The sequence below is a fragment of the Monopterus albus genome, unplaced genomic scaffold (assembly GCF_001952655.1).
Source record: "Monopterus albus unplaced genomic scaffold, M_albus_1.0 scaffold63.1, whole genome shotgun sequence".
Classification (NCBI taxonomy): Eukaryota; Metazoa; Chordata; class Actinopteri; order Synbranchiformes; family Synbranchidae; genus Monopterus; species Monopterus albus.
This window is the reverse complement of record NW_018127943.1, coordinates 794748-817835: the sequence shown is the minus strand read 5'-3', so window position 1 is coordinate 817835 and position 23088 is coordinate 794748. Positions and strand designations below refer to the sequence as shown.

Sequence of the window (23088 nt, the reverse complement as noted above, 5' to 3'; positions counted from 1 at the left end):
TGTTAGGCACAGCGTTTTTGACACATGTCTCTTTATGTGGGACTTGGAATAAAATATGTTGAGTTATAAAATTGAAAAAGCTAAATGTTTAATCATCTCAAATATATGCAGCTGAGTCTGAACGGATTGTGCGAGTTACTGGTAAGACATACATGAAACATGTTAAGCAGGGAATGCTTACATCTTTCAAAAGCAAGCGAAGGTAATGGGTGATGGGAGGCTATAGTGTACAGACAAAAGCACAAGGAGTACTTGTGACTGACTGGCTGGCAGGTCATAAAATCATGCAAAATCATACAGTACATTGGTACACCACAGTCATCTACCACACCAGTTTTTACCGGTTTCACAGTACTTAATTAGTACTCTCTAACAGTATCATGCTGCCAGTAACCATAGTAACAGTATGGATGCTTGACATTATCTAAATGGTTAAACTAAGTGATGATTAAACCCAATACACTTCTCACATGTCAAAATAATGGTTAAACTAAGTGATGATTAAACCTAATACACTTCTCACATGTGGAAAGTGATGAGCTTCAGTTTTTCAGGTTTTAATCTTTGGTCAGATGCTGTGACGTGATACTGGGCCCATGGTTGCTGTGATGAAGTCTTGGCATCTGCCTTATTGATTATTTTCTCATATTGTAGCACTGATCATGTACCTACCCTACCAACAAAAGCATGGACACACTTTCCCATTGCATGTGCCTTGCACAGCAGCAAATAAATGTTGTTGCCTGGCAGAAACCAATGCAAGTAAATCTTCTGCATCAGCTACACTGACGTCATAGTTTCATATAATTCATGTGCTAGTCATTTTAATAAAACCCACAAAAGAAATTTTATCACAGTAAGGTCGATCAATATATTTCCGAGTAATGCTTCTCCTTGTCCAATACGACTCCCAGTCTGCCGCTATCAGTATTATCAGTGTAGAAGCTCTAATGATAGTATTTGTTTTGATCTGCTCTGCAGAACAAGGGGATCCATGAGTGGAACTTCAGTGGCACATCAGTACGAGGGGTCAGGTCAGTGTCTGCTCTCTCTAACGTCACACTCACAGTACAGGCCACACACTTGTCTCCACAGAAGCTTAAATTTATCACCTGAACAGGTGGTAGGTTGGATGAAACTCACATTGAAGAGGTGAAACTATCCAGTATTTCGCAATTGGAAAAATAAGATGAGTCAAACAAAAATAAACTAAATATTGTAAAATTAATTTAATCACCTTGAAGGGTCCTGTTCCTTTAGGCTGCACACCTCTAAACTAGATGAATTTTCTAAATAATTTCTGCCATTGAGGAGAATGTCACACCTCTCTTAAACCAGCCCTGTTTTGTAATTAGCCCATATATTTGGAGGATTAAATAGTAGCATCCATCAGTTGCAGGCTAATGTTCAATAGTAGCATCAGTGCATAGAAAGAAAATCTGAAACAAAGGTCCAGTCATGTAAAAACAGGAGAGACCTGACCGAGATGGTGTCATGAGAACAGTGTTACGAGGAGAAATACAACACAGATGACACAAAGAAAAACAAACTCACATACTACACAAAAGCATAAACAACATCTAGTTAAGGTTCAGTATGTAAATTAGCTGTAAACATTCAATTAAACTGAACATACACTAATCATCCTAGAGAACAGTTCCTTCCTGTCTGTATAAAAAATATTATCTTCAAGCACTTGTTTTGTCTAAACTTTTTTTTTTAATGCACAACCCTGACTTCAGTGAAACTAGTAATTTAAATAATCATTCTTATAACACTGTTTCAAACTAGGAAAAAAACTGAAAGATTAGCAAAACTAAAATGAGTGTGGAAAAAACATGTAAAACATAAAACTATAGAAATATGTAGGATGAAATAAATGGATTTAATGCTAAATACATGTACAGTTTGTAAAGTTTCACATTAAAACCAAACATGTTGAATGTTCCAAGATATGGGTGAGTGATAATTAAAGGAAAATCCTGAATAATGTGTATCACAGTTCCACTCTGTATCAGAGATCTCCCTTAATGCCACAGACAGTTTTCATATCTCGCTCCACGCAGAGAGACGTGGAGGGCCGTGCTCACATGTTGCTAGGGAACGACTTGTTCTCTGTGCCCACTCAGACAGTCAGCAGGACACAATAGCAGTTCTGCGAGCAACAATGCAACCACACATACAGAGGTCCTCCGTTGTCTGGCTCAGCAGATCTAGACAACTGCTCATCCCAATGGATAAAAGTTTCAGTTAGTTGTGAACTGAAGCACCATTTAATTTGATAGTTTGTAAAACAGTTTGTTCCAGATGTAGAATTTGTCTAAAAGCAAACTCTGTACCTGCTGCTGTAGCTCATACTCATCATACTGCATACATATCAGTAGGAGTGTAGCATGTATATTTGCTGCATCTGTGTGTACACGTTTGTCCCATCTACAAGTGGGCTTTACATTTTGACGGAGTGGTCGTCCACATGCAGTGACGTTCTATATTTCATTCTCAAGATATGACGGCTGATGTCATGAGTCCGGTGAAAGCCTTCATTCATTTTCTGTACGACTAACCGTGGACCGTTTCTCCCCAGCATCTCCAAGTTTGACGAGCGCAGTGCCTTCCTCTACGTCCTTCACAATGCAGAAGACTTCCAGATCTATTTCTGTACAGAGATGCACTGTAAAAGGTCTGTCTGGCTCCGTGTTTGTTTGACATTACCATTTAACTCATTAGGTGGATGATCCATACAGTTAGTAGACTAATAATCCTGTACACATTGTAAATTCAAACACTATATTCAAATTGCTCATTAAGTTCCCACACATGCAGACTCATCGGGAACAGTTTGGGGTTCACTGTCTTGACATGGACAGAAGCATTTTTACTTCTTAAGACTCAGAATCTGTTGCAAATTCTCCCGCTGCAGTAAGTTGAGCTCTTCTATAGTTGTGCCCATCCCTACAGTATTTCAGGCACTTTAATCAGCCCTGCACTCAGGTGGGAAATTTAGCACCTCCGCAAACGCACCTTCTTTCATTTTGACACCATCGTGTTCTCCGCTAGTTTCTCAGCGAAGCACTGAATGTTCAGACTTGTGCTCTCACATCAGAGGCTCCCGAGCACTTCCAGTTCCATTATCTGGAGTGTGAGAGTCAGTGAGTCATGCCTGCTGTTGTTGTGATGCTGTTTTCCTTTTAATACAGGGGGAAAGGAGTGACAGTGAGATGGGAGGGGTGAGAAGGAAGAAATAGGTGGCAGAAGGAGGCAGTGATCCAGTCGCATTGTGTTTGTGCATATGCATGACTAGGCTGGTTGTGTGTGTGCACAGGAACACCTGCAGGCATGCCATGTGTGACAGCATAACGAGGCAACGTGTTGAAACACAGCTTATGTGTAGTGATTATAGCAAAGGTCATTGTATGTATGTATATGTGTGGGAGGTGTGCATGTAAACACAGTGCAACCCTGTCTGGATAAGATCACCAGCTAAATTACTCCACTTAATCATTATATGCACTAAACAGACCACAGATACCAGCATCCAGCAGTTCTGATGTTGATTTATTCTGGATATAAAATGTACAGGCATATACTGTATAAGCCAAATACCATAGCCAGGGTTGTTTTGCATTTATTCTTTATATGCAATTTGTTCTTACAAAGAAATATTCTACAGACAGGGAGAAAATCATTCTCTTGTTGTGAGTATTCTAGGATTGCATGCATGAATAATGTATAATATTACTTTCTCAAAACTAAATATTTTAGCATTACTATTAAATAAAATCTGACAAATACAAAACAAATTAACATACAGTTTACATTTTTTCAATGCAAGCTGTACAGTTTTACATTTTTTGTGTAGTTTTCCAACTTTTCTAGGCAGTCATTTGTTTCCGTTTGTACAGAAATGATGTCAAACACTTGCCTTGCTAATAGAGCACAATCCACTAACAGATTTTTGTGATACAGGTTTTGTGTAAAACTGCAGTTTATCAACACATTTATGAGAGAAGTCTGGTTTGCAAAATCTCACGCTTTTTATAATACTTTGACAAAAAACTGAAAGCAGATTTTTAAGACATTCCTGCAAGTTGAGAAGAAGGTGAGATCAACTGCAGCAGTTCTACTTGTGGCATTTTAACTTAGTGACATGTCAGTATATGTTTTACAACTTTTGATTATTTCTAAAATATCGGGTCACTTTAATAATTAGGTACCTAGCTAACTAGCTACATCAACAACAACAGAACACAGAATTTGTTCGCAAGGCGGTACAAGTCGTTATAGTAACTGCTGATAAATCCCGCTGTTCCTTACAGAAAACAACGGATCTGAACCTCTGAGTATTAGTAGTAATAGAAACATGTGCAATCACATAGGAGAAAGAAACTGTTTTTAAATATATATGTAAACACACAGTGGTAGAAGAGCTTTCAGATAGCAGCGTACTTTAGGAAATCGTTAAAGGAGAAATGACCTATATTGTTATGATGGTTCTTCTGCAGTTTATTGGCTTTTAGTACATGAAATCATTACATGTAAGCTTTGACTTTTGGAGTGCCAAAACAAAAGAAAATAATAGGTGGAGACGCCACTGAATATTTCTCGGCACTCTAATGAAGCTGTGGTGGACATGCTGTGTGTGTTTTCTATTTGTATTTTGGACTGACCGGGCTTTTCTTTGGCAGATTCTGCGATCTGGTCAACAGCATAACAGAGGAGACTCGGAAAGGTCCTGAGGACGGAGACTGTGACACTGATACCTTAGAGGTGGGAAGAATTGAATTCACTTTCAAGTGGCTCAGTTAGTGTTTTGTTTCTGTTTTTCATTTAGTTATTTTGAGCTTATCCCTGAAAAGTTTTAGTTGCAACCTTAAAACCTGTCCCACAGCAAGGTGATTTTAGTAGACTTATATTTTAAGCTCAAACTCACAGATCCACCACTCTTATGTCCATATGTTTCACTTAATAAAGCCTTTAAGTAAAAATCAGTTAGAAGCCTCATATCAGTTTCTCTTTAGATACAGAAATCATAACATTGCAGCCATGAGGGAACCACCTGGATCTATAAACACCTTCTTTGGTGGATTTTCCTGCAACAAAAGTAAAAAACATTGTTTCTTGATTCTACAGTAATCCAGCTTTTCATTGCAAATAGTTTATCCATTTATTTCTCGACATTGTTGCATCATGTTGTGTTTTTGTGGTGTACTTTTCCTGCTTTTGAAATGTCACAGGAAATATGGTGTGATGTTGTGTTTCCATAAAAAGGACTGAGGTGATGACAGAAGGAAAAAAAAAAATCATCTAACAGACAGCTAGTGTTGTATGAGTTCCTCTGATTATTTTTTATTGAAAGACAAAGAAACCAAATGTGTTTCTTTCACTTTTTATAACAGAAAATCTCTTTTATCAGCTTTTCTAAACCAGTTCATCACAATTTGCACACAGTATTAATACCTGGATCGAAACTCAGCTGCAAACCCCAGAGAAAGAGAAAGTAACCTGCCGGGATAAGGCCTGGATTTTGCTTGTGTGTTTGTGTGTGCTGTGACAGTCCAGAACAGACACCTGCTGCTGCATTCACCACTCTTCTCAGCGGAGCCTTGGGAAATGAAAAGCTAATTACCCAAAATGCTGCTGTACCCTCTTTGACTCAACTCGGCAGAGATCGAGTTTCTAACAGGTTTTGCTCAGAGGGAGATTTACAGCACATCTGTGTTTGATGCAACACAAGACTCATCAGCCTGTATTCACTAAGATTTCTCCAGCCTTGACTGTACCTCAATAACCAGTCCTAAAATAAAACATAAAAATGGGTTTAAAATAATATTACCTCAATAAAAATATGTCTGTTAAGTTAATTATCAACATGCTAATCAAATAAGTTTGTTTGGATGTTTAAAAAGTTGCTGATTTATTGGATTTGTGCAACACAGGTACTAGAAAAACAGGAAGAAGATGCAGTAACTGAATTTTGTAATAAGACAATCTTACAAAGAATAGTGTTACAAAAAAAACAGTACATTTAAAAATGCAGGCTTAAGTTGGCTTACATTGATCAGAGTTTCAGGTTAGAGATCGATCAGGTCTTTACACAGGCTGTTAATAATAGCCTGTTAAAATGACTTGTCCCCACAGTACGACTATGAGTACGATGAACACGGAGAGAGGGTGGTTCTGGGAAAAGGCACGTTTGGAGTGGTGTACGCAGGACGAGATCTCAGCAACCAGGTCCGACTGGCCATCAAAGAGATCCCAGAGAGAGACAGCAGGTGAGAGAAAGACACCGTGTTTTTTGTGTCGCTCAAAAGGTTTCACACAGTTGTTTCCACAGAAGAAGGTTCAACTGTTTTTATTTGCTATTTTTAGCCTCTGTCCTTGCAGGCCTTGTATTTATTATCCTGTGCAAAGATAAAATTACAGTCTGAATGTAAACAGGTGTCAGAGCCTTTAATGCCTCATCTTGTTCTGCACTAGTGTTGAGTATCATTAAGCAAAGTGCTGCCTTCCTCCAGCTGAGAGTGTGAAGCACAGATCAGCTTTGTCCCTTGTGCTTTCTGGCTTTCACCGGGCTTATATCCGCTTAGAGTGACTGGTTAATAGAGCGCTGTGAAGACGAGCTCCCACCCTCCGCCTTCTATTCCCAACGCTGTCACACTTGTCTCCTCAGAGTTCCACCTACTCATCTCAAATCGCAAGACTTTCACAAACTAGATGATTCCAGTGCCACACTTTGTTCCACTAATCACATCAGCAAGTCAGCAGGGCACTTGGCTGCAAAGAATGTGAAGAATTTGGGTAAATAATTCAGAAGTAGATTGACATCTCAAGACTGGCGGAGAGAGAGAGAGAAGGTGTGATTCATACAGGGAGCTGAAAGGGAAAAACATTGCTGGCAGCCATGGTTTCAGTGCACAGAGGTACCTGTTGTTCTGGTCTCAGACCATCAGTTATTATTATAAAGTTACAGTTATTAGGTTTAGGATTTATTATTATTATTGTTGTGAGCTGAAATGATAATTCAGTGAATCTAGGTTCATTCATTTCAGATTGACTGGCAACCTCTTCCTTTTTCTTCATTTTCATTGATAGTGAACTGAATACCTCTGGTTTGTACACTGTTGATTATATAAAATGAGTCATTTGAAGACATCATCATGGGCTCTGGGAACTGGTCATGGCCACTTTTCACCTTTTTTAACACTGCTTGTTAGATTATATTATCGAAAACATTGATTTATTGCAGCCCTGATCTAGTTTTAGCTAAGATTTATTGTTTATACAGTGTAGTTTAATGTGATTAAGTTGTGAAGTAACATTCAGTTTCAGTTCTTTCTATGCAAGTGGAGTATTTTTAAAAGGAGACGCACACAACTTGAATCAAGTGTAAGACGCTGAAAATAGCTGCAAATCAGCTGAAGTGTTTTTATGCTTTGTGTATGTGTGTGTGTGTTTTTTTAAAATGCAGGTACTCTCAGCCGCTTCACGAGGAGATCGCCCTCCACAAGCACTTAAAGCACAAGAACATCGTCCAGTATCTCGGCTCCATCAGTGAGAACGGCTTCATCAAGATCTTCATGGAGCAGGTGCCTGGAGGTGAGACTCACCTGTTGATGCTCTTTTAAAAAGAAAAAAAAAAATCAAGAAAGTATAAGAGGTCGGTGCAAGCAAGAAGTAAGTGTCAGACAGTGCAAAATAACTGAAAATGAACATATTTTAAGCACAGAAAGTTCACCATCATTAGTACATCATTTGTCAGCAGTAGGGAGATACCTGAATACCTGTGCATACTGTGATGGGCGTTCTGATTTTTGAGCCTAGCCAGTCCTATGCTGCTAATCTCAGGTCAAAGTGAGCGTATCCGTCACTGTTGTGCTTTGTCCCGTTGTGTGCAGGGAGTCTGTCTGCGCTGCTGAGGTCCAAGTGGGGCCCGCTCAAAAACAACGAGCCTACCATTGGCTTCTACACACGGCAAATCCTGGAGGGGCTCAAATACCTGCATGAAAACCAGATAGCACACAGAGACATCAAGGTGACTCAATAGAACTGGTTGCAATTAGTATTCTGCTCCAGGTTTCCATTCTTCTTAGGACCATCACATTTTCAAAAAGATATTATGTGGAGAATTCAGGGAAAAGATAACTAAACTTAAAGTATCTTATGATTTAATATCATTGGTTTCTAGTCTGACAGTGGTAATCCAGCATCATGAACGTGCTTACACTGAATGTCACAGCCACTCTTGTGTTGGTTAGAGTTTTACTTAGAAAGAAAACGCTGCTGCATCAAAGAGGATGCATTTAACATTTGCATTTAGTTGTAATAAGTAAGCATGGACAGTGAGGAGCTGTAGTGGTGGAAGAGATGAGGTACACAGTGCCCCACTTACAGAAAATCAAACTTTATCGATGTCACTTCTGCACCGTGTGATTGACAAGCGATCTCTGGGAGTTTCACTGTAAAAATATTATGACAAGTTGTGAAAAAAAAACTAAAGGAAAATGGAAGAAGGACAGATTGCACTGCCACTGTGAAGAATCATATTTATAGCACATTTCATTGAATGTAAACTCTAAGGGTCATTTTTCATGTCTGTCTTAAAACATGACTCATACGTATATGATATTGCTGCTATGCACAATTAAACTGGTTTTGCTTGGTGTAACCAGTCTCCCTGTCCACACTGGTCATTAAATGATGCCCCACTAGTGTGCTCCGTTTGGGTATCTTCCAAAGCTACGGTATTTTTATTACAGAATTCCCTCTTGGTGTTTCTCCGGGCAGTTTTTCTGGAGGTTGATTGCCGACTCTAAATTGCCCCTAGGAGTGAGTGTGTTTGTTTTATACGTGTCAGCCCTGTGATAGATTGGCGACCTGTCCAGGGTCATCTGGGAGTATAGATAATGGACGGATCGAAGCTGCTTCAGTGCACACATGGACACCTGACTATTGTTTTAAGACAGACTTGTGAACCTATCCTTTGATTTAAAACCTTATATTCAACACAAAATGTGAAGAATAAATAAAACATAGGAAAACAACATGGCAATTCAAAGTGTGTACAGAAAAAGAGAAATGTATATAAGAAAAGCACACCCACACAAAGATATTAATAAGCACACCAGACACAAAACACACAGAAGCACACAGAGTAAGAAATGCATTATGGAAACAAGAGAAGGTTTCAGAATAAATGTCAGTTTTAAAGGTTTGAGCTGAATTCTGAAGCCCGGTTTCATTCCATCCACTGTTGGTTTGCTCCCTGCGACTCTCGCTCCACTGTAAATCTGGATCGGTGTGAATGCATTCCAAGAGCAGCTGCTCACAGCTTTGGAGTATTTTCTTTATACGGTTCAGTAGCTCCTTGGCTGCAACACTCATCCTGACTTTTCTTTTTCTGAAGTAAGGTTCCCTCTCTGTTTTATGACAAACCAACACTGACAACACTTCCATAACAGACAGGCATTATGGTCAACAGCCTCTTCCCCGTGCGTCCCCCTGATTTAACTACATGGTCATATAAACAACATTAGCCGCACACAAATGTTAATCACCTTGTTTTGGTTGGAAGGCCATCCTGGGAGGTGAAGGACAGTTTGAACACTTTCAAGGATTTGAAGGTGCTCAGTGTCTCATTGCCATCGTGTCCCTGTAACTTCAACTGCAGAATGGATGTGTGTGTGTTCTCATGGTTTGTCTTTTCAACCTGCAGGGTGATAATGTTCTCATCAACACCTACAGTGGCGTCCTGAAGATATCAGATTTTGGCACATCTAAGAGGCTGGCTGGGATCAACCCCTGCACTGAGACTTTCACAGGTACTCTGAGTGACTTGCTTCTCGCCTTGCATAAAAATCAAATATGACTTGTGGGCCAAATTCCCCTTAAATAGATGTTTTCATGAAAGAACCAGAGACTTAACTTTGCAACCCCACACAGATAATAAGTGTCTGTGGCTATCACCATTTCAGAGCAGTAAATCCAGCCCCAGTCTCTCTTGGCTTGTACTGTATGTGATATCACTGAGAATAGCTGACTGCTGCTATTCAGAGACCTTGGGTTTGGCATGAGCCTGCAGTCAGATGAGACCGGTTTCGGCCTGTGTGATGTCTGCACCACAGCAGCCAATTGCGGCCTGGTTTGACCTCCTGGATTAGATCATCTGACAGCTGATTGGAGCAGACTAGGACTTGCCCTGAATTGTGGAGCTTTATCAGGAAACTGGGCTACTCCCTTTTATAGCCCAGGCTTGCTATAAATTCCACCCAGCCTGTTTTTAGCTCAGTACATGAGCTTCTACTGTAAAAGCAACAAATGCGTAGCCCGTAGGCTATTAATAGAACACAAGAGTCCTCCTGTTAGTCTGGGCTGAGCTGTGATTAACTGACAATACAGTGAGGCATTTTGCTGTAAGCCCTGGTAAAGCTTTTGTAACCTGATCGGTCATTTGAATCATTTCAGAACAGAATGCGAGCTATTTTTGGCATTTAAATCAGGTTCCTTCAGATGCTGTCACTTTTACCTAATGCAGACTGTGAGGCACTCAGTACACCTCATTATCACTAAAGATTCAAAATTGTACCACCTTGCAATAATTATATTTGAAATTATGTGTAATTAATAATGATACAACCCACAGTTGTGATTCAATTTAAGGCTAATTGTGTGAGCAAGTTTATAAAAGAGGTTGTGAACACCACAGGTTTCTCTTGTTTCAACCTGGGCTGTGTCTAAAGCAACAGGGCTCCATGTGGTGAGGAATTATCAGAACAAATCAGAAACCAGACTGTGAGACTTCATGAAGATGGGGGAGGCTAAAGCGTATCAATAGGCCACTGAACACAGCTGCAACAGTGACTAAGAGATACAGGAAGAGACGCGCTACCATTAAGAGGAGGTGCAGCGGGCGTCCTCCAAAAATGACTCACAGTTCACTGTTAATTCAGTCCTGCCTGTTTGGTGTGGACCCGGCCAGGACCACCACACTGACTGTGAAACACGGAGGCAGGACGTCAAAAGGTGGAGCAGAGGTGGCATTTATAGATGGAACTATGAATGCATATTTGTATAGCCAAATATTGAATGAAAAAAATGACTCCCAGTCTCAAGACGATGTTAGGAGAGGAGTTTTCTCGCATGGCAGTGATCCCACACACACACACACACACACTGCAGAAATCACACAAGGGTTTTTAAAGAAGAACAAAGTGAAAACTGTGACTGACCAGGTGTGTCCCATGTTTTAATCCAAAATGTTATCCTGTTCCTTTAAAGATGGCCTTTGATGAATCTAAAACTATTATCTATAAATTAATGAAATGTATTTAGCAACAAAACCCCTGTTAAACATACACCTCCTGACTCACTAAGTTAGTGAAAAATATTTATAATTTTCCAAATATCTGGCTGTTAATGTTTTTATCATATCTCATGCTTGTTTTCAGGAACACTCCAGTACATGGCTCCTGAAATTATAGACAAGGGTCCTCGGGGATATGGTAAACCAGCAGACATCTGGTCGCTGGGCTGCACAATAATAGAGATGGCAACTGGGAAACCGCCTTTCTATGAACTGGGGGAACCACAAGCAGCTATGTTCAAGGTGAGACACACAATTGATAACATATCCCATCGTCTGACTGGGTTACGTGTTACCTTTAGCAACCAGGTTGAGGACGGCAGGAGAACAGCTGTTTCTATGGTGACACCTTCTCAAACAGCTGTTGCTCTGCCATTTCAACAGAACTGAGGGTGCAGCTTTTATGTTTGAGAGCTCCTCTGATATACTGCGCATGGTATTTTATAAAGTATGTTATGTTTTAAAGATGATGTTAACCTTTTAGCTAGGACCTTACCATTGTCCTTATTTGTGTGGTTACTCCAAAAGCCAGATCACCTTGCATGTCTTGATTTGTAAACCACCAACAGAAATGAACTGCACCGAAACTGAATTAAGCCCTGACCTATTCAGGCACAAGATGATGACAGACTAAATGCTTCTGTCAGACTTCTGAGGAGCATCATTCTCTTTAAAGTCAGCAAACGGGACTAAATGAGCTGCGGACATGTGGTAATAACCACGGCCTCTGGGTCATGCAACAGCCGCACCTGTAATACATGTTAATGCGAAGTCAACATATGAACACACTGTTGTTTACAGCAGTGATATAAGAACTGGGAAGTCATGCAAGAAAATATGTTTTATTTAAACTTAAGAATTTTTAAAATCATGCTAAAAGGGGAAAACACATGAAATCACTGTACCTTGCAACTGAAAAGCGCTTATTATTTTTTATTAAGTGTAATATAATCACTTTTTTTTTTCCCTCTTGTCAATTTTTTGTTGTTCTTTTTTTCTTTCCAAATGTTTCACGAGTTTTTGAATATTTTATTGTCCTATTCTCATAGTGATCTGATTCAGTTACATAACCGTTCATTAGAAAACAAAAAGCAGAACTGAAAGAATATACCATCTAATTACAGAATCAACCTGGTTTCCCAGGCACTAACTTGGCTCACTTGTTATTGCGTGGCTTAATAATTATACGTACATTTTAGGTGCTCATGTACAGGTGTGAGGAACAGTTTGTTCTGGTTAAGTGAGTGTCTGATCAAACAGTGTTTTTAAGTGATCTAAAGGCGTGAGGCAATTAAGACGAGAGATTACTGGTCACTTGGCAAACATGCACATGACGTGAGCAATGCTAACTCCACTACAGGCTGTTTCAGCTCTCTTTTATAGTGTGATTTGTTCACAGCCAGTTCTGCTTTAGCCCTCTATGCTGGTACCAGATGTGATTATTAGACGTTCAATAAGACAAAGGGCTTTCAACCATCAAACTGCCCCATGACATGATGTATTAAAAAGTATGGAATCTATTAGCAGATGTAATGTGTTGCGAAAGGGTTTTTCTACCAACAGTCCACTGCCTACAGGTCATCTGTTGCTTTATGCTCACTTTACGAAAACTTAATATTCCTCAGATAACTCCATTAGAAAGATGCCATTAAATAGAATAACCAGCAAGTGTGGCCTCTGCACACATCAGTTCCCCTTTGTGTGTAAACAAAACTAGTGAGACAGTCATTACGCACCAGTATTATGTTACCATCTGTGTGTTGTAACGTGATCGAGCCCAATAGAAACTCCAGAAACTGTCTGTGCACGAACATTTGTTTGAACACAAACAACCATGTCGCTCATTGAGAGAAACCCTCAAAGGGCCCTCATGTTTGTTTTCCCAGTTTCTGTGTGTACACGTCTTTGTTTGAAATTGTTGCTCACTCAGTTTACACTGGTTATTTGCTTTGGTTGGAAATGTAAAGTGGCCCACACAAATGGAATATAGTTTTTAACCGTGTAGCTGGTAAAGATGTGCAAGGGCTGTCTGGAAAGCAGTATAGCACTGTGAATTCAGAGAAGCAGGTGTGTGTTACTGGGCTGAATATTTAGGAACTGGGGCAAATTCCACAGAATTCATGGAAGTGCTAATACAATCCGATCATTTTCATCTCTTAAAGGATCTCGAGTTGTTCCTGCACTGTATGGCGTGTAGTTTTCCTAAATGGTAAAACAGACTCCATATACTATTCTCTCATCTTTGTGGAATGTTTCAAGGGAAGAGCATCTCCCTGCTAATCTTGAGTCAACATTCCTCAACAGTAACGACAGGAATTTCTAGCATTCTTATTGTCATGAGTGTCTCGTACTCAGCTGCTGGTCCGAGCTGCTGCTGGGCCTAAAGTCTCACTAGGTAAACACTCACTTTACACTTGAGTTGTCTCCAAGCAGTTAATGAAATAAGAGCAGAATATCTCAGAGATTTCAGAGACGCCATGTGCTCTAGGCTTGTCTGCTTCAGTCTGACCTCAGTGTGTGTCCTTTCCTTGCAGGTGGGCATGTTTAAGATCCATCCAGAGATCCCTGACTCCATGTCGCCAGAGGCCAAGGCCTTTATCTTGCGCTGTTTTGAGCCCAACCCTGACGATCGAGCCACTGCCCTTGACCTGCTCACCGATGAATTCCTCACAGTCACCAGTCGCAAGAAAAAGAGCAAGAGCAGCCTCACAGGTCAGTGGAACGGTTTAGCAGATTCAGCTTAACGACAGATACAAATCCATTGACATTTTTTTTCTTTAAGCTTTATATGGGTCCTCATGAGCTTCCACAAATTGCAATTTAAAATCGCACAGAACAAAAAAGCTCAACATAAACATCAGAAAATATCTGGTAGGACCTGTGCTAAACTGCACCTGATGTTTTTTAAAGGAATAGGCTGACACTTTTTTTGCTTTTCTACTGAGCATAAGCACAAAGACTGGAAACACATACTATAGCCAGGCCCTGTCCAAAAGTAAGAAAGTGCACTTACCAGTGCAGTTAAAGCTCAGTAGTTAACATGCCAAATCTTGTTTACTTAATCTGTACAAAAACGGAATTTTAAAAACAGAAAGTAGCTGTCCACTAGTGAAGAGTATAAAATCTCTCAAATTAGTTAAAATGGTTTGGCAAATTAAAGGAGAAATACTAAACATTATGGAATGAAACAAAAGCTAACAAAAGAGGAAGATGAACTGATCTTTTACACTCCTGGTTGGTAGAAGCTTCCATTTCTGTTAAAAAGCACAACACCTGACCTCTTAAACAAATACACATAATCAGCCAGGCACAATGAAACAGGGTTTGAGTTTCACAGCTGACAGTTTTACTTAAGGGTCCTTCTGTTTTTTGGCTGTGTTGTGTGTCCTTAGATTTGGCTGCTAATAATTGTCATCTGCTAAACCTGCTCCGTAAGTGCAACCTGAACACACCCTTAATCTTCATTGTCTGGGTCTCAAAGGTCTGTGCTGGGTTTCCAGCCCATAGCAGTGGTGCTATCGTGTGTCCTGGCCCCAGCACAAAAGATTAGAAAGAAACTTAAAGGCTTGCACCTTACTGCATAATAGGAAACATTATCCTGCCAGTTTTACGTAGAAATCTTCCTCTGTTACGTTCTCAGTGAACCGCTGACTGATATTTTATGTTTTTCTCATGTAGCTCTGACGCCGGGAACAGGTGAGTTACTTTACTCTTTACACCTGTTCTTCTTTCTGACTTATTTACCACTATTTTACAAGCTGTCAGTTCCATGAAACATCTGCTTGCTTCGCTGGAGAGTATCTAGGCTACAGTTTTCATTTTTCTCTTGCCAGTGGATACCTGCCTTGCATGACTCTGCCCTTTCCCAGAACTCAAATAGACATTGCACAACATGTCTTTCTTCCAAACGCTTTGCATGTTTTCATAATCCCTGTTTCAAAATGTATATACAGTGAGTGCAAATTGCTGCCAGATACATGACATAGAGCTCTTCTCCCTAAACAAGATGAAAGCGTAGCTTCAATTTGGGGCATTAGAATCGGATTTATGGTTTTTGTGTCTTTACTGAAAAGAAAGCCAGTTTTCCATCATCCTCTTGCAAAGCTTTATCTCTTTTTGTCATGGAAGAATAGCTTCTTCTTTTTGTTTTTGTACAGAAAACAGCCTCTCTCTGCATTACAGAGCAATGTGTCAGGCTATCGGTGCATAAATGATGCATCAAGCACCCATGAGGTTTTATTTTTAATTACATTGATTCTGTCCTTCAGAGTATCTCCGTAGTATCTCCCTGCCGGTGCCGGTGGTGGTGGAGGACACCAGCAGCAGCAGTGAGTACGGCTCCGTCTCCCCTGACAACGACCTCAACACCAACCCCTTCATCTTCAAACCCAGCATCAAGTGCTACAGCGAGAAGGACGTAAAGGCGCCCAGGTCCCTCTTCCTCAGGTAGAACAAGTGGGACATCGACTGGGTTTTCACCTGAGTTAAATGGGGTCAGAGCTGCGTTATATTCTCATATTGACATGATTTTATTGGTTATCTTATCACTGTAGGTTTGTTAAGTAATATGCTGACTGGCTGTATGAAAACCTTACCTGAACTGAATCTAATGCAAAAAGTGCTTTTCAGCTTGTGATCTCTTAAATCAAAGCAATATCTGGTTGTTCCCCCTGATTTTTTTTTTTTTTTTGTGACCACCAATGAGTTTTTCTTTCCTTATTTGCTTTAAGTTTCCCTAAAGAAGTAACTCCAACCATTTAAAAGAAAAAAACAGAGGAAAGTCTGAACAAATTCATTATAGCTTTGTTTTCACTGTTTCCATCGCCTGTTGATCAGCTCAGATCCTAAAACCCTTTTCAGCGGGTGTCTCCCTCCATCTTATGAACCACTGATGTAGATGTTTCTTGAGATTAGCTGTCACTGATCAGTACCGGTTGACCCCTGATGGGTAGCATTAGAGGAGAAGAAGATGATAATCCTGTAAAAAAAAATTGTACTTTATGGCAAAATTTAGACAAGTATATGCACACCTTATTGTTTTTTAGAGTTGGTATGAACATGTAATGAATGAATAGAACAAACTGTACATAGCACATAACACAAACAAGGTGTTGCACATGAAACTGAGGTCTAGTACAAAATGTTCCTTCTCTGCTCAGCATTCCTGTGGAGAACTTTGAGGACCACAGTGCCCCCCCATCTCCCGATGAGAAGGACTCAGGCTTCTTTATGCTTCGGAAAGACAGCGAGAGGCGAGCCACCCTGCACCAAATCTTGACAGAGGACCGGGATAAGGTGGTGGCCAATCTGATGGAGGCCCTCGCACAGGTTGGTGATGGAAGAAACCATCAGGAGGAAAGAAATGGATAGTGTCAGACAACAGATCAACGACATGCGCTTGTGAAAATCTTATCATCTATTTTCATCTCCTCATCTTCCTTTCACATCCAGGGCTCTGAGGAAATGAAGATGAAGCCTCAGCACATCTCCACCCTCGTGGTCAGTCTGGCCGACTTCGTTCGCATGGCAGACAGGAAGATCATCGCCAACACGCTGTCTCAACTCAAGCTGGAGCTGGACTTTGACAGCACCGCCATCAGTCAGCTGCAGGTTGTGCTGTTTGGCTTCCAGGATGCTGTAAGTATGAAACAGCAGAGGAGCAAACAGGACGTTAATGCAGTAAACCACAGCTGCATTTCGTCTTCCATCATCCACCTGTGTTTATGAATTATTGGTCACAATATTAGCAGCATATCAACCCAAACCCAAAATATTCCGCATCTCTCAGATGAAACAGTCATCAGCCTTCCAAAGAGTTACTTTGAGCCTCTATTTGTTGCTGACATTCTAATCTCTCCTGCACTGTACTCAGATGTGCTTCTGCTGTTGCCTCTGCAGAAACCATGGGCTCTGAACACTTCAGAATAATTGTTGTGATTTTACATGAGCTGCAGACAGCAGCACACCGCCACGATGATGCTCTTCCTGCACAGAGATCAGACACATACTGTGAAATACCTGTAACCTTTAAGCAAGGTGATAAAAGGAGGCTCAGTCCAGAGTGACTGCACACTCTCTAAAATGTAGTTATACAGATGAAATGACATTAGAGCAAGTGGTTGTTTTCATATTTTCAGGGGGTATTGCATAATCCTGCAAGACGCTGAGGCTCTGATGCCTCCTGTTGGTCATCAGTGCAAACAATTTAGAGCAGAGGAGGGAGAGTCATGTTTAGGGTTTTAGTGCGTGATTTCACAAGTATAATAATTGAGATTGAACTATCTTAAATGTTAGCAAACAGAGATTTTGTATCAGAAGATGCTGAGGTAAAGAATGAACACCCAAATATACTGGGAAACAAGGGAGTAGAAGAAGAAGCTTTATTTTATTGTGACACGTACAATGAAATTTTGTTTGGAGCCGAGGGCCCCGGGCCTCTGTGTGCATACACGCTGCTATCATGGACAACTTGGGGGTTCCGTGTCTTGCCCAAGGACACTTCGACATGTGGACTGCAGGAACCAAGATTCGAACCTTAAACCTTCCGGTTGGGAGACAACTGCTCTACCCACCGCACCACGGTCGCCAGAGTAGCCACTATATTCAGTCGAAGTTGGAGAATAAAGACTGTAAATCAAACTGAATAAACAGTTTTTCAAAGATATGAACTTTTAATATAAAAATGCACCATTAATTTTAAATGATGAAAATACAGTAACTGTGAAACTCTTCATATTGCCAGGTGAACAAAGTCCTGCGAAACCACAACATTAAGCCTCACTGGATGTTTGCTCTGGACAACATCAGCCGTAAAGCTGTGCAGACCGCCATCACGATCCTGGTGCCAGGTAACATCTCGAGCAGTGCACCTCTGAATAAGTCCTCATCAGACCCTCAGGACAACACTGTCTGCAGCTTCCTGTTAAAGGCCTGTTCACTGAGAGTCAATGTAAATACCAAAATTCTGTGTGTACAATACACTAGTGCTTCTTTCTTCATTTTAAGCAAATTCTAGCATTAGGTCAAAAGTGATTGCGGTTGGGCGCAGAAACTTGTAAACATATGTGACGAATACAATCATTTGCTGATAGGACAGAGAATGAGTATATTTAGCCAAAGTTATGTCATTGAGACAACAAACTACTATTTTTTTCTTTTGTAATGCAACTTATTCATGATTTTAATTGTACCATTTTGTCTGAGGTTCTTCCAACATGTGTTTAGTGAAGGCCTGCACGAATATCATTTTATTCTTGATTGAAAGCTGATTTATTTGAACTGTTGCTTTTTGCACTAATATATACAGTTTTCACAGCAAAGAAATGCAAGTATTCAGTGTTCATACCCGAGTTTTATGCTACTCAGGATGGAAACAACATTTTACATCATGATTCACAGCTGCTCATTGATACCCATGTAATTAGAAACTGGTGCTGGAATTAGCTCCTATTTTTCTCAGTTTATTCAGATTAATGTGTTTTCCAAGTCTTAAAACTTGTCAGAAAGTAGTACCCAGAAAGCACCGAGAGCCCAGAGAGACATGCTTTAATTGTTTGTTTTGTCCGACCACCAGTCCAAAACCAGAAGATATTCAGCTTACCGTAAACATTTGCGGTATAAGGGAGCAAGGAAAAACAGTGGCTCCTCACATTTAGAAGCTGGAACCAGTAAATGTTTGTCACTTTAACATGATAAACAACCTACAAACCATCAAATCATTAAAGTGATGTCGTATGTCCGTGCTCAGAGCTGAGGCCTCACTTCAGTTTGGCCTCAGAAAGCGACCCAGCCGACCAAGAGGACGTTGACGACGATGACGCTGAGCCGGAGGGAAGCTCCACGCATAAGAGCCGGGCTCCTCCTGTCGCTGCTCACGACGACACAGTGGCCACATCGGGAGTCAGCACGCTCAGCTCCACTGTCTCACACGAGTCCCATAATGCTCAGCACTCAGTGAGTGTGGAGCTGAGCAGGATGAAGCTGGAGACCAACAGGTACATTTAAGGGACAACTTGCTCTGCCTCCTGAGCCACAGCCACCCATGATCTGATTTAGTCAGCTTTTAACTGTCTCATTAGTTGTGTTATTTATCACACATAAGTTTCTGATAATGATCTTTGCACTAAATGCTCCGTTTGTGTTTTCTCCGATCTGTTTGGCTTCAGGCTGCTGGAACAGCTGCTGGAGAAGGAGAGAGAGTACCAGGCTATTCTGCAGCAGGTGCTGGAGGAGAGAGAGCAAGAGATCAGACTACTGAGGTTGCGATCTGAGCCCGCAGGTCTGCACTGTAGCGTCTACTCTGACTGTATTACTAACACTCCTTCTGCTGCTACTACCAGCACCATTCTGCCTTTACATTTTATAGCCAGCTGTAACTGAGCAGACTCCACTTTGCATTCACAGCTGAGCCCTAATAAATAAACCAAAATGCCCATCATATATCATAGAGCACAGGGGGAAGAATGCATAGAATTATCCAAGATTCCCTGAGGTTGCATCGCTGAGGTTTTTTTAAATACAACTTTGCTCAAATTTTGTTTGCAAAGCCTCATGATAAACACATACAGTATATAGTGCACAGTATTCTACCTAACAATAATTTGTAAACAGTAAACTTAGTGAAATCCACAATGTAAACAGAATATATTGCACTTGAATTATTTAAAAAAAGGGTCAGACAGATGTACAGGCTGTTATGCCTGATTGGTGTAAATTAAATCACTAGTTCTATGAAGGAATAAAGACACACATAGTGTTTTATTTATGTAACCTCAGCTGCTATCCTCATTTACTTCCGGTCGGGGACATCGCTGCTGTATGGTAGCTGCTTTGGCCCCTGTGATAATGCAGCACACAATGTTTAGTTAATTAGCCCAGTGGCATTGTCTCCTTTGGCAGACACCCCCACGTCATCCCCGGAGAGACGCATGAGTGAGCCTACAGAGAGAGGTGGAGACTCAGAGCTGAGCAGCTGGCTGAGGCTTTACGGTGCAGACCAGGACTCCATAGACAAAGTGAGTCCGCGCTCTTATCATCTGGAGCTGGACCTCACATCAGTTTCTACAGTGCATGTTCACGGTTCTGAGCTTGTGTTTGTCATCCTGTGTGTGTTTGGGTCTGTTTGAAAAGTGTTTGACTAACATGACTTATTGTTTTTCCATTTCTTTTTTTTTTTTTATCAATTCATGTATCAATAATAAGAAGCTGTCTGCACAAATAGCAACATGTACAGCTCCATATTTTTCTGAATCTAATATCTGAGGCTGACATACTAAATCATGTTGCCTCACTTATCATTTGCCATTTTTATGCTTGTATTACAAAGTACCTCATACAACTAAAATGACACAAGAATTAAGTTTTTCAAATGCATCCTGAAACGGTCTAGTTCATTTAGAGAAGGAATGTGTGCATGTAATATTTATGTAGTCAAACCCAAAAACAGCTCAGTCATGTCAAAGTACAGATGCAGCCTCACATTTTCTCTTTCATCCAGATTCTGAATGAGGAGTACACGTTGAACGACATCCTCCATGATGTAACTAGAGACGATCTGAAGAGTTTAAGACTGAGGTAGTACATCGGTTTTTTTATGACTTTGGTAACAGTTTAAGTTCTGCATTTAGTGTTTAGTCACAAATATTCACGCTGACATTTACATCTGTAGTAAACGAGCAGAAACACAGAGGTGAAGCTGTGACAGCTGTCTGTTGCATAATGGTAGACTCATGTATTTTCCTGTTCTTAAGCACTGGTACTACTGTTTGCCACAGCAGTGAGGAATCATCTCATAATAGGCAAAGTGTCAGTTTGATTAAAACATTAACTCATCATTTTTGTTAATGATTCCATCCCTCCATCTACTGCTGTTTGTCTGGTTCCAGGTTGCCTCAATGAAATTATTATTTATGTATTTGATATTGTTATATACTGTTCATAAGTACGAATGATTAATCATTCTCGGTGATATCTTCCCTACATTTCCATCTTATTTTATTCTTTTGCTGGCAAACTGCAAAATTAAATTGCATTCTCTGTAGTTTTAAAAAGATCTAACAATGTCCTATATATCTAACTTGGTGAATCCTGCAGAAACCCTGTTCTGCGTATTTTGTAAAAACTTTGTCATCCAGCACTAATTGACAGATAATGATGTTGTGCACATGTAGATGAGGATATGCTTTCTGTAACCTGGGACAAGAGAAACAAAATAAAATGCATTAGAAAATGTGATGATGGACAGCTGTGGACAGCAAAACATTTTTAGTTTTGAAATGCTGAGTCATAAAGTGTCATTTCTGCAACTGTTGTACTTTGCATATTGTACCCTAACTGTCCTCCTCTGTTTCTGTCCTGTCAGAGGGGGGATCTTATGTAAACTGTGGAAGGCCATCACAGACTACAGGCAGAAGCCGACCTGAGGCCTTACGTCTTGACAACTGCTCTGAAAAGTCAGGACCTTTGTCCCAACAACTCAGTATTCTCCTCTTTACCTCAGTATTTATAAGAGCAAGACATTTAAGAGAAGAACCTGTGTGTGTTGACCCGATGACGGAGTATTTTGATCATTTTTACACAGGGATTTTAGACATAGAGTCAGTTTGGAACCAACAGTGACAAAGAAGTGGCACTAGTTTTGTTGTGCCTGATGGACACGGCACGCTTTTTGTTACAGGTGCAGTGGAAATGGCAGTTGGTGGGAAAATCTACTGTTCAAATCCTGAGAACTGTCAGAACATTTTCTCCCGTCTTTACAAGATTTAACGTTTACAAAACTGGGGACCAACCATTCTCTAATACAAGCCTGAGATACAAAATACTACATTTGAAGTCATATGTACTAATGTTTTTATCATAGGCATCTGATCACTACTTTTATTTAAGTGTGTTTTTAATCTAATTATAATAATCTGAAGGATGTCAGCGCATGCCCTGATTTTTTTTTTTTAATCTGTACTGAGATTATTTAAATTGTCATTGCTTTTCTCACATTTCCTTTAATAATATAAATTTTTATTTTTCAGAAACATGTAAATATTATGGTATATAATTATATGTGACTTACAGTTATGTACTTTAAAATACATTGTTAAACATAGTTAAATCTCTTGTGGATTGGACACTGAATGGTATGAAAATTGAATGGTATATTATTGTGTCACAAATCATAGGAGATGACATTTAGTTAGAAATTAACATTACATCAGACCATTTGTTCAGTTTTTACAGTTGTACACGGACAAAAATGTGTTTAGCTTGCTTCTGCATATACAGTATGATCATTCAGTCACGTTGCAATGAAAATCAGAAATGCAGACAAGTTTTGTATGGAAGAGCTTTGACATTTTTTATTTTAAACCAAGATGTTAGAAATGGGGAAAATAATCATGAGCAGTCTGTCTGTTTTGTTTCACATCTAAAATCATTCATATTTTTGTGTCATATTGGTAAATAAAATGTTTCATCTTGAAACTGGGAAAATATGTAAGATGTTTTGTTGCAGATCAGTCTGACTAAATATGCTAGTTAAAGTGGAATTTTAAGAAGAACTGAAAGACAAGAAAATAAAATGGTTTCAAAGGTTTACCCTGTAAGTAAAAGATTTCCTGCTTAAATCCACAAATGATCACAGTGTTATTTTTTCCTTTTCATGAGTGAAAAGAGACATTTAAACCTTTAAACCTTAACATTGTATACATTCTACTTTGCTCTGGCAAAGTATTCTAGTA

At 40.0% G+C, this 23088-nt stretch overlaps 1 protein-coding gene across 1 annotated transcript in view; it reads left to right on the top strand.

The window, feature by feature from the left end:
• map3k5 (mitogen-activated protein kinase kinase kinase 5) overlaps positions 1-22962 on the top strand; it is a 64744-nt gene extending 41782 nt beyond the window's left edge. Inside the window, exons 12-30 of the mRNA XM_020603880.1 lie at positions 982-1034; positions 2585-2680; positions 4686-4767; positions 6139-6272; positions 7469-7596; positions 7896-8032; positions 9713-9818; positions 11445-11602; positions 13894-14071; positions 15038-15055; positions 15628-15805; positions 16519-16687; positions 16811-16996; positions 18102-18207; positions 19107-19353; positions 19525-19637; positions 20258-20373; positions 20856-20932; positions 21720-22962. Coding sequence (XP_020459536.1) covers positions 982-1034; positions 2585-2680; positions 4686-4767; positions 6139-6272; positions 7469-7596; positions 7896-8032; positions 9713-9818; positions 11445-11602; positions 13894-14071; positions 15038-15055; positions 15628-15805; positions 16519-16687; positions 16811-16996; positions 18102-18207; positions 19107-19353; positions 19525-19637; positions 20258-20373; positions 20856-20932; positions 21720-21780 — 2343 coding nt within the window. The 3' untranslated portion in view covers positions 21781-22962. The remainder of the gene's footprint in view (positions 1-981; positions 1035-2584; positions 2681-4685; positions 4768-6138; positions 6273-7468; positions 7597-7895; positions 8033-9712; positions 9819-11444; positions 11603-13893; positions 14072-15037; positions 15056-15627; positions 15806-16518; positions 16688-16810; positions 16997-18101; positions 18208-19106; positions 19354-19524; positions 19638-20257; positions 20374-20855; positions 20933-21719) is intronic.
• The last annotated feature ends 126 nt before the right edge of the window (positions 22963-23088 follow it).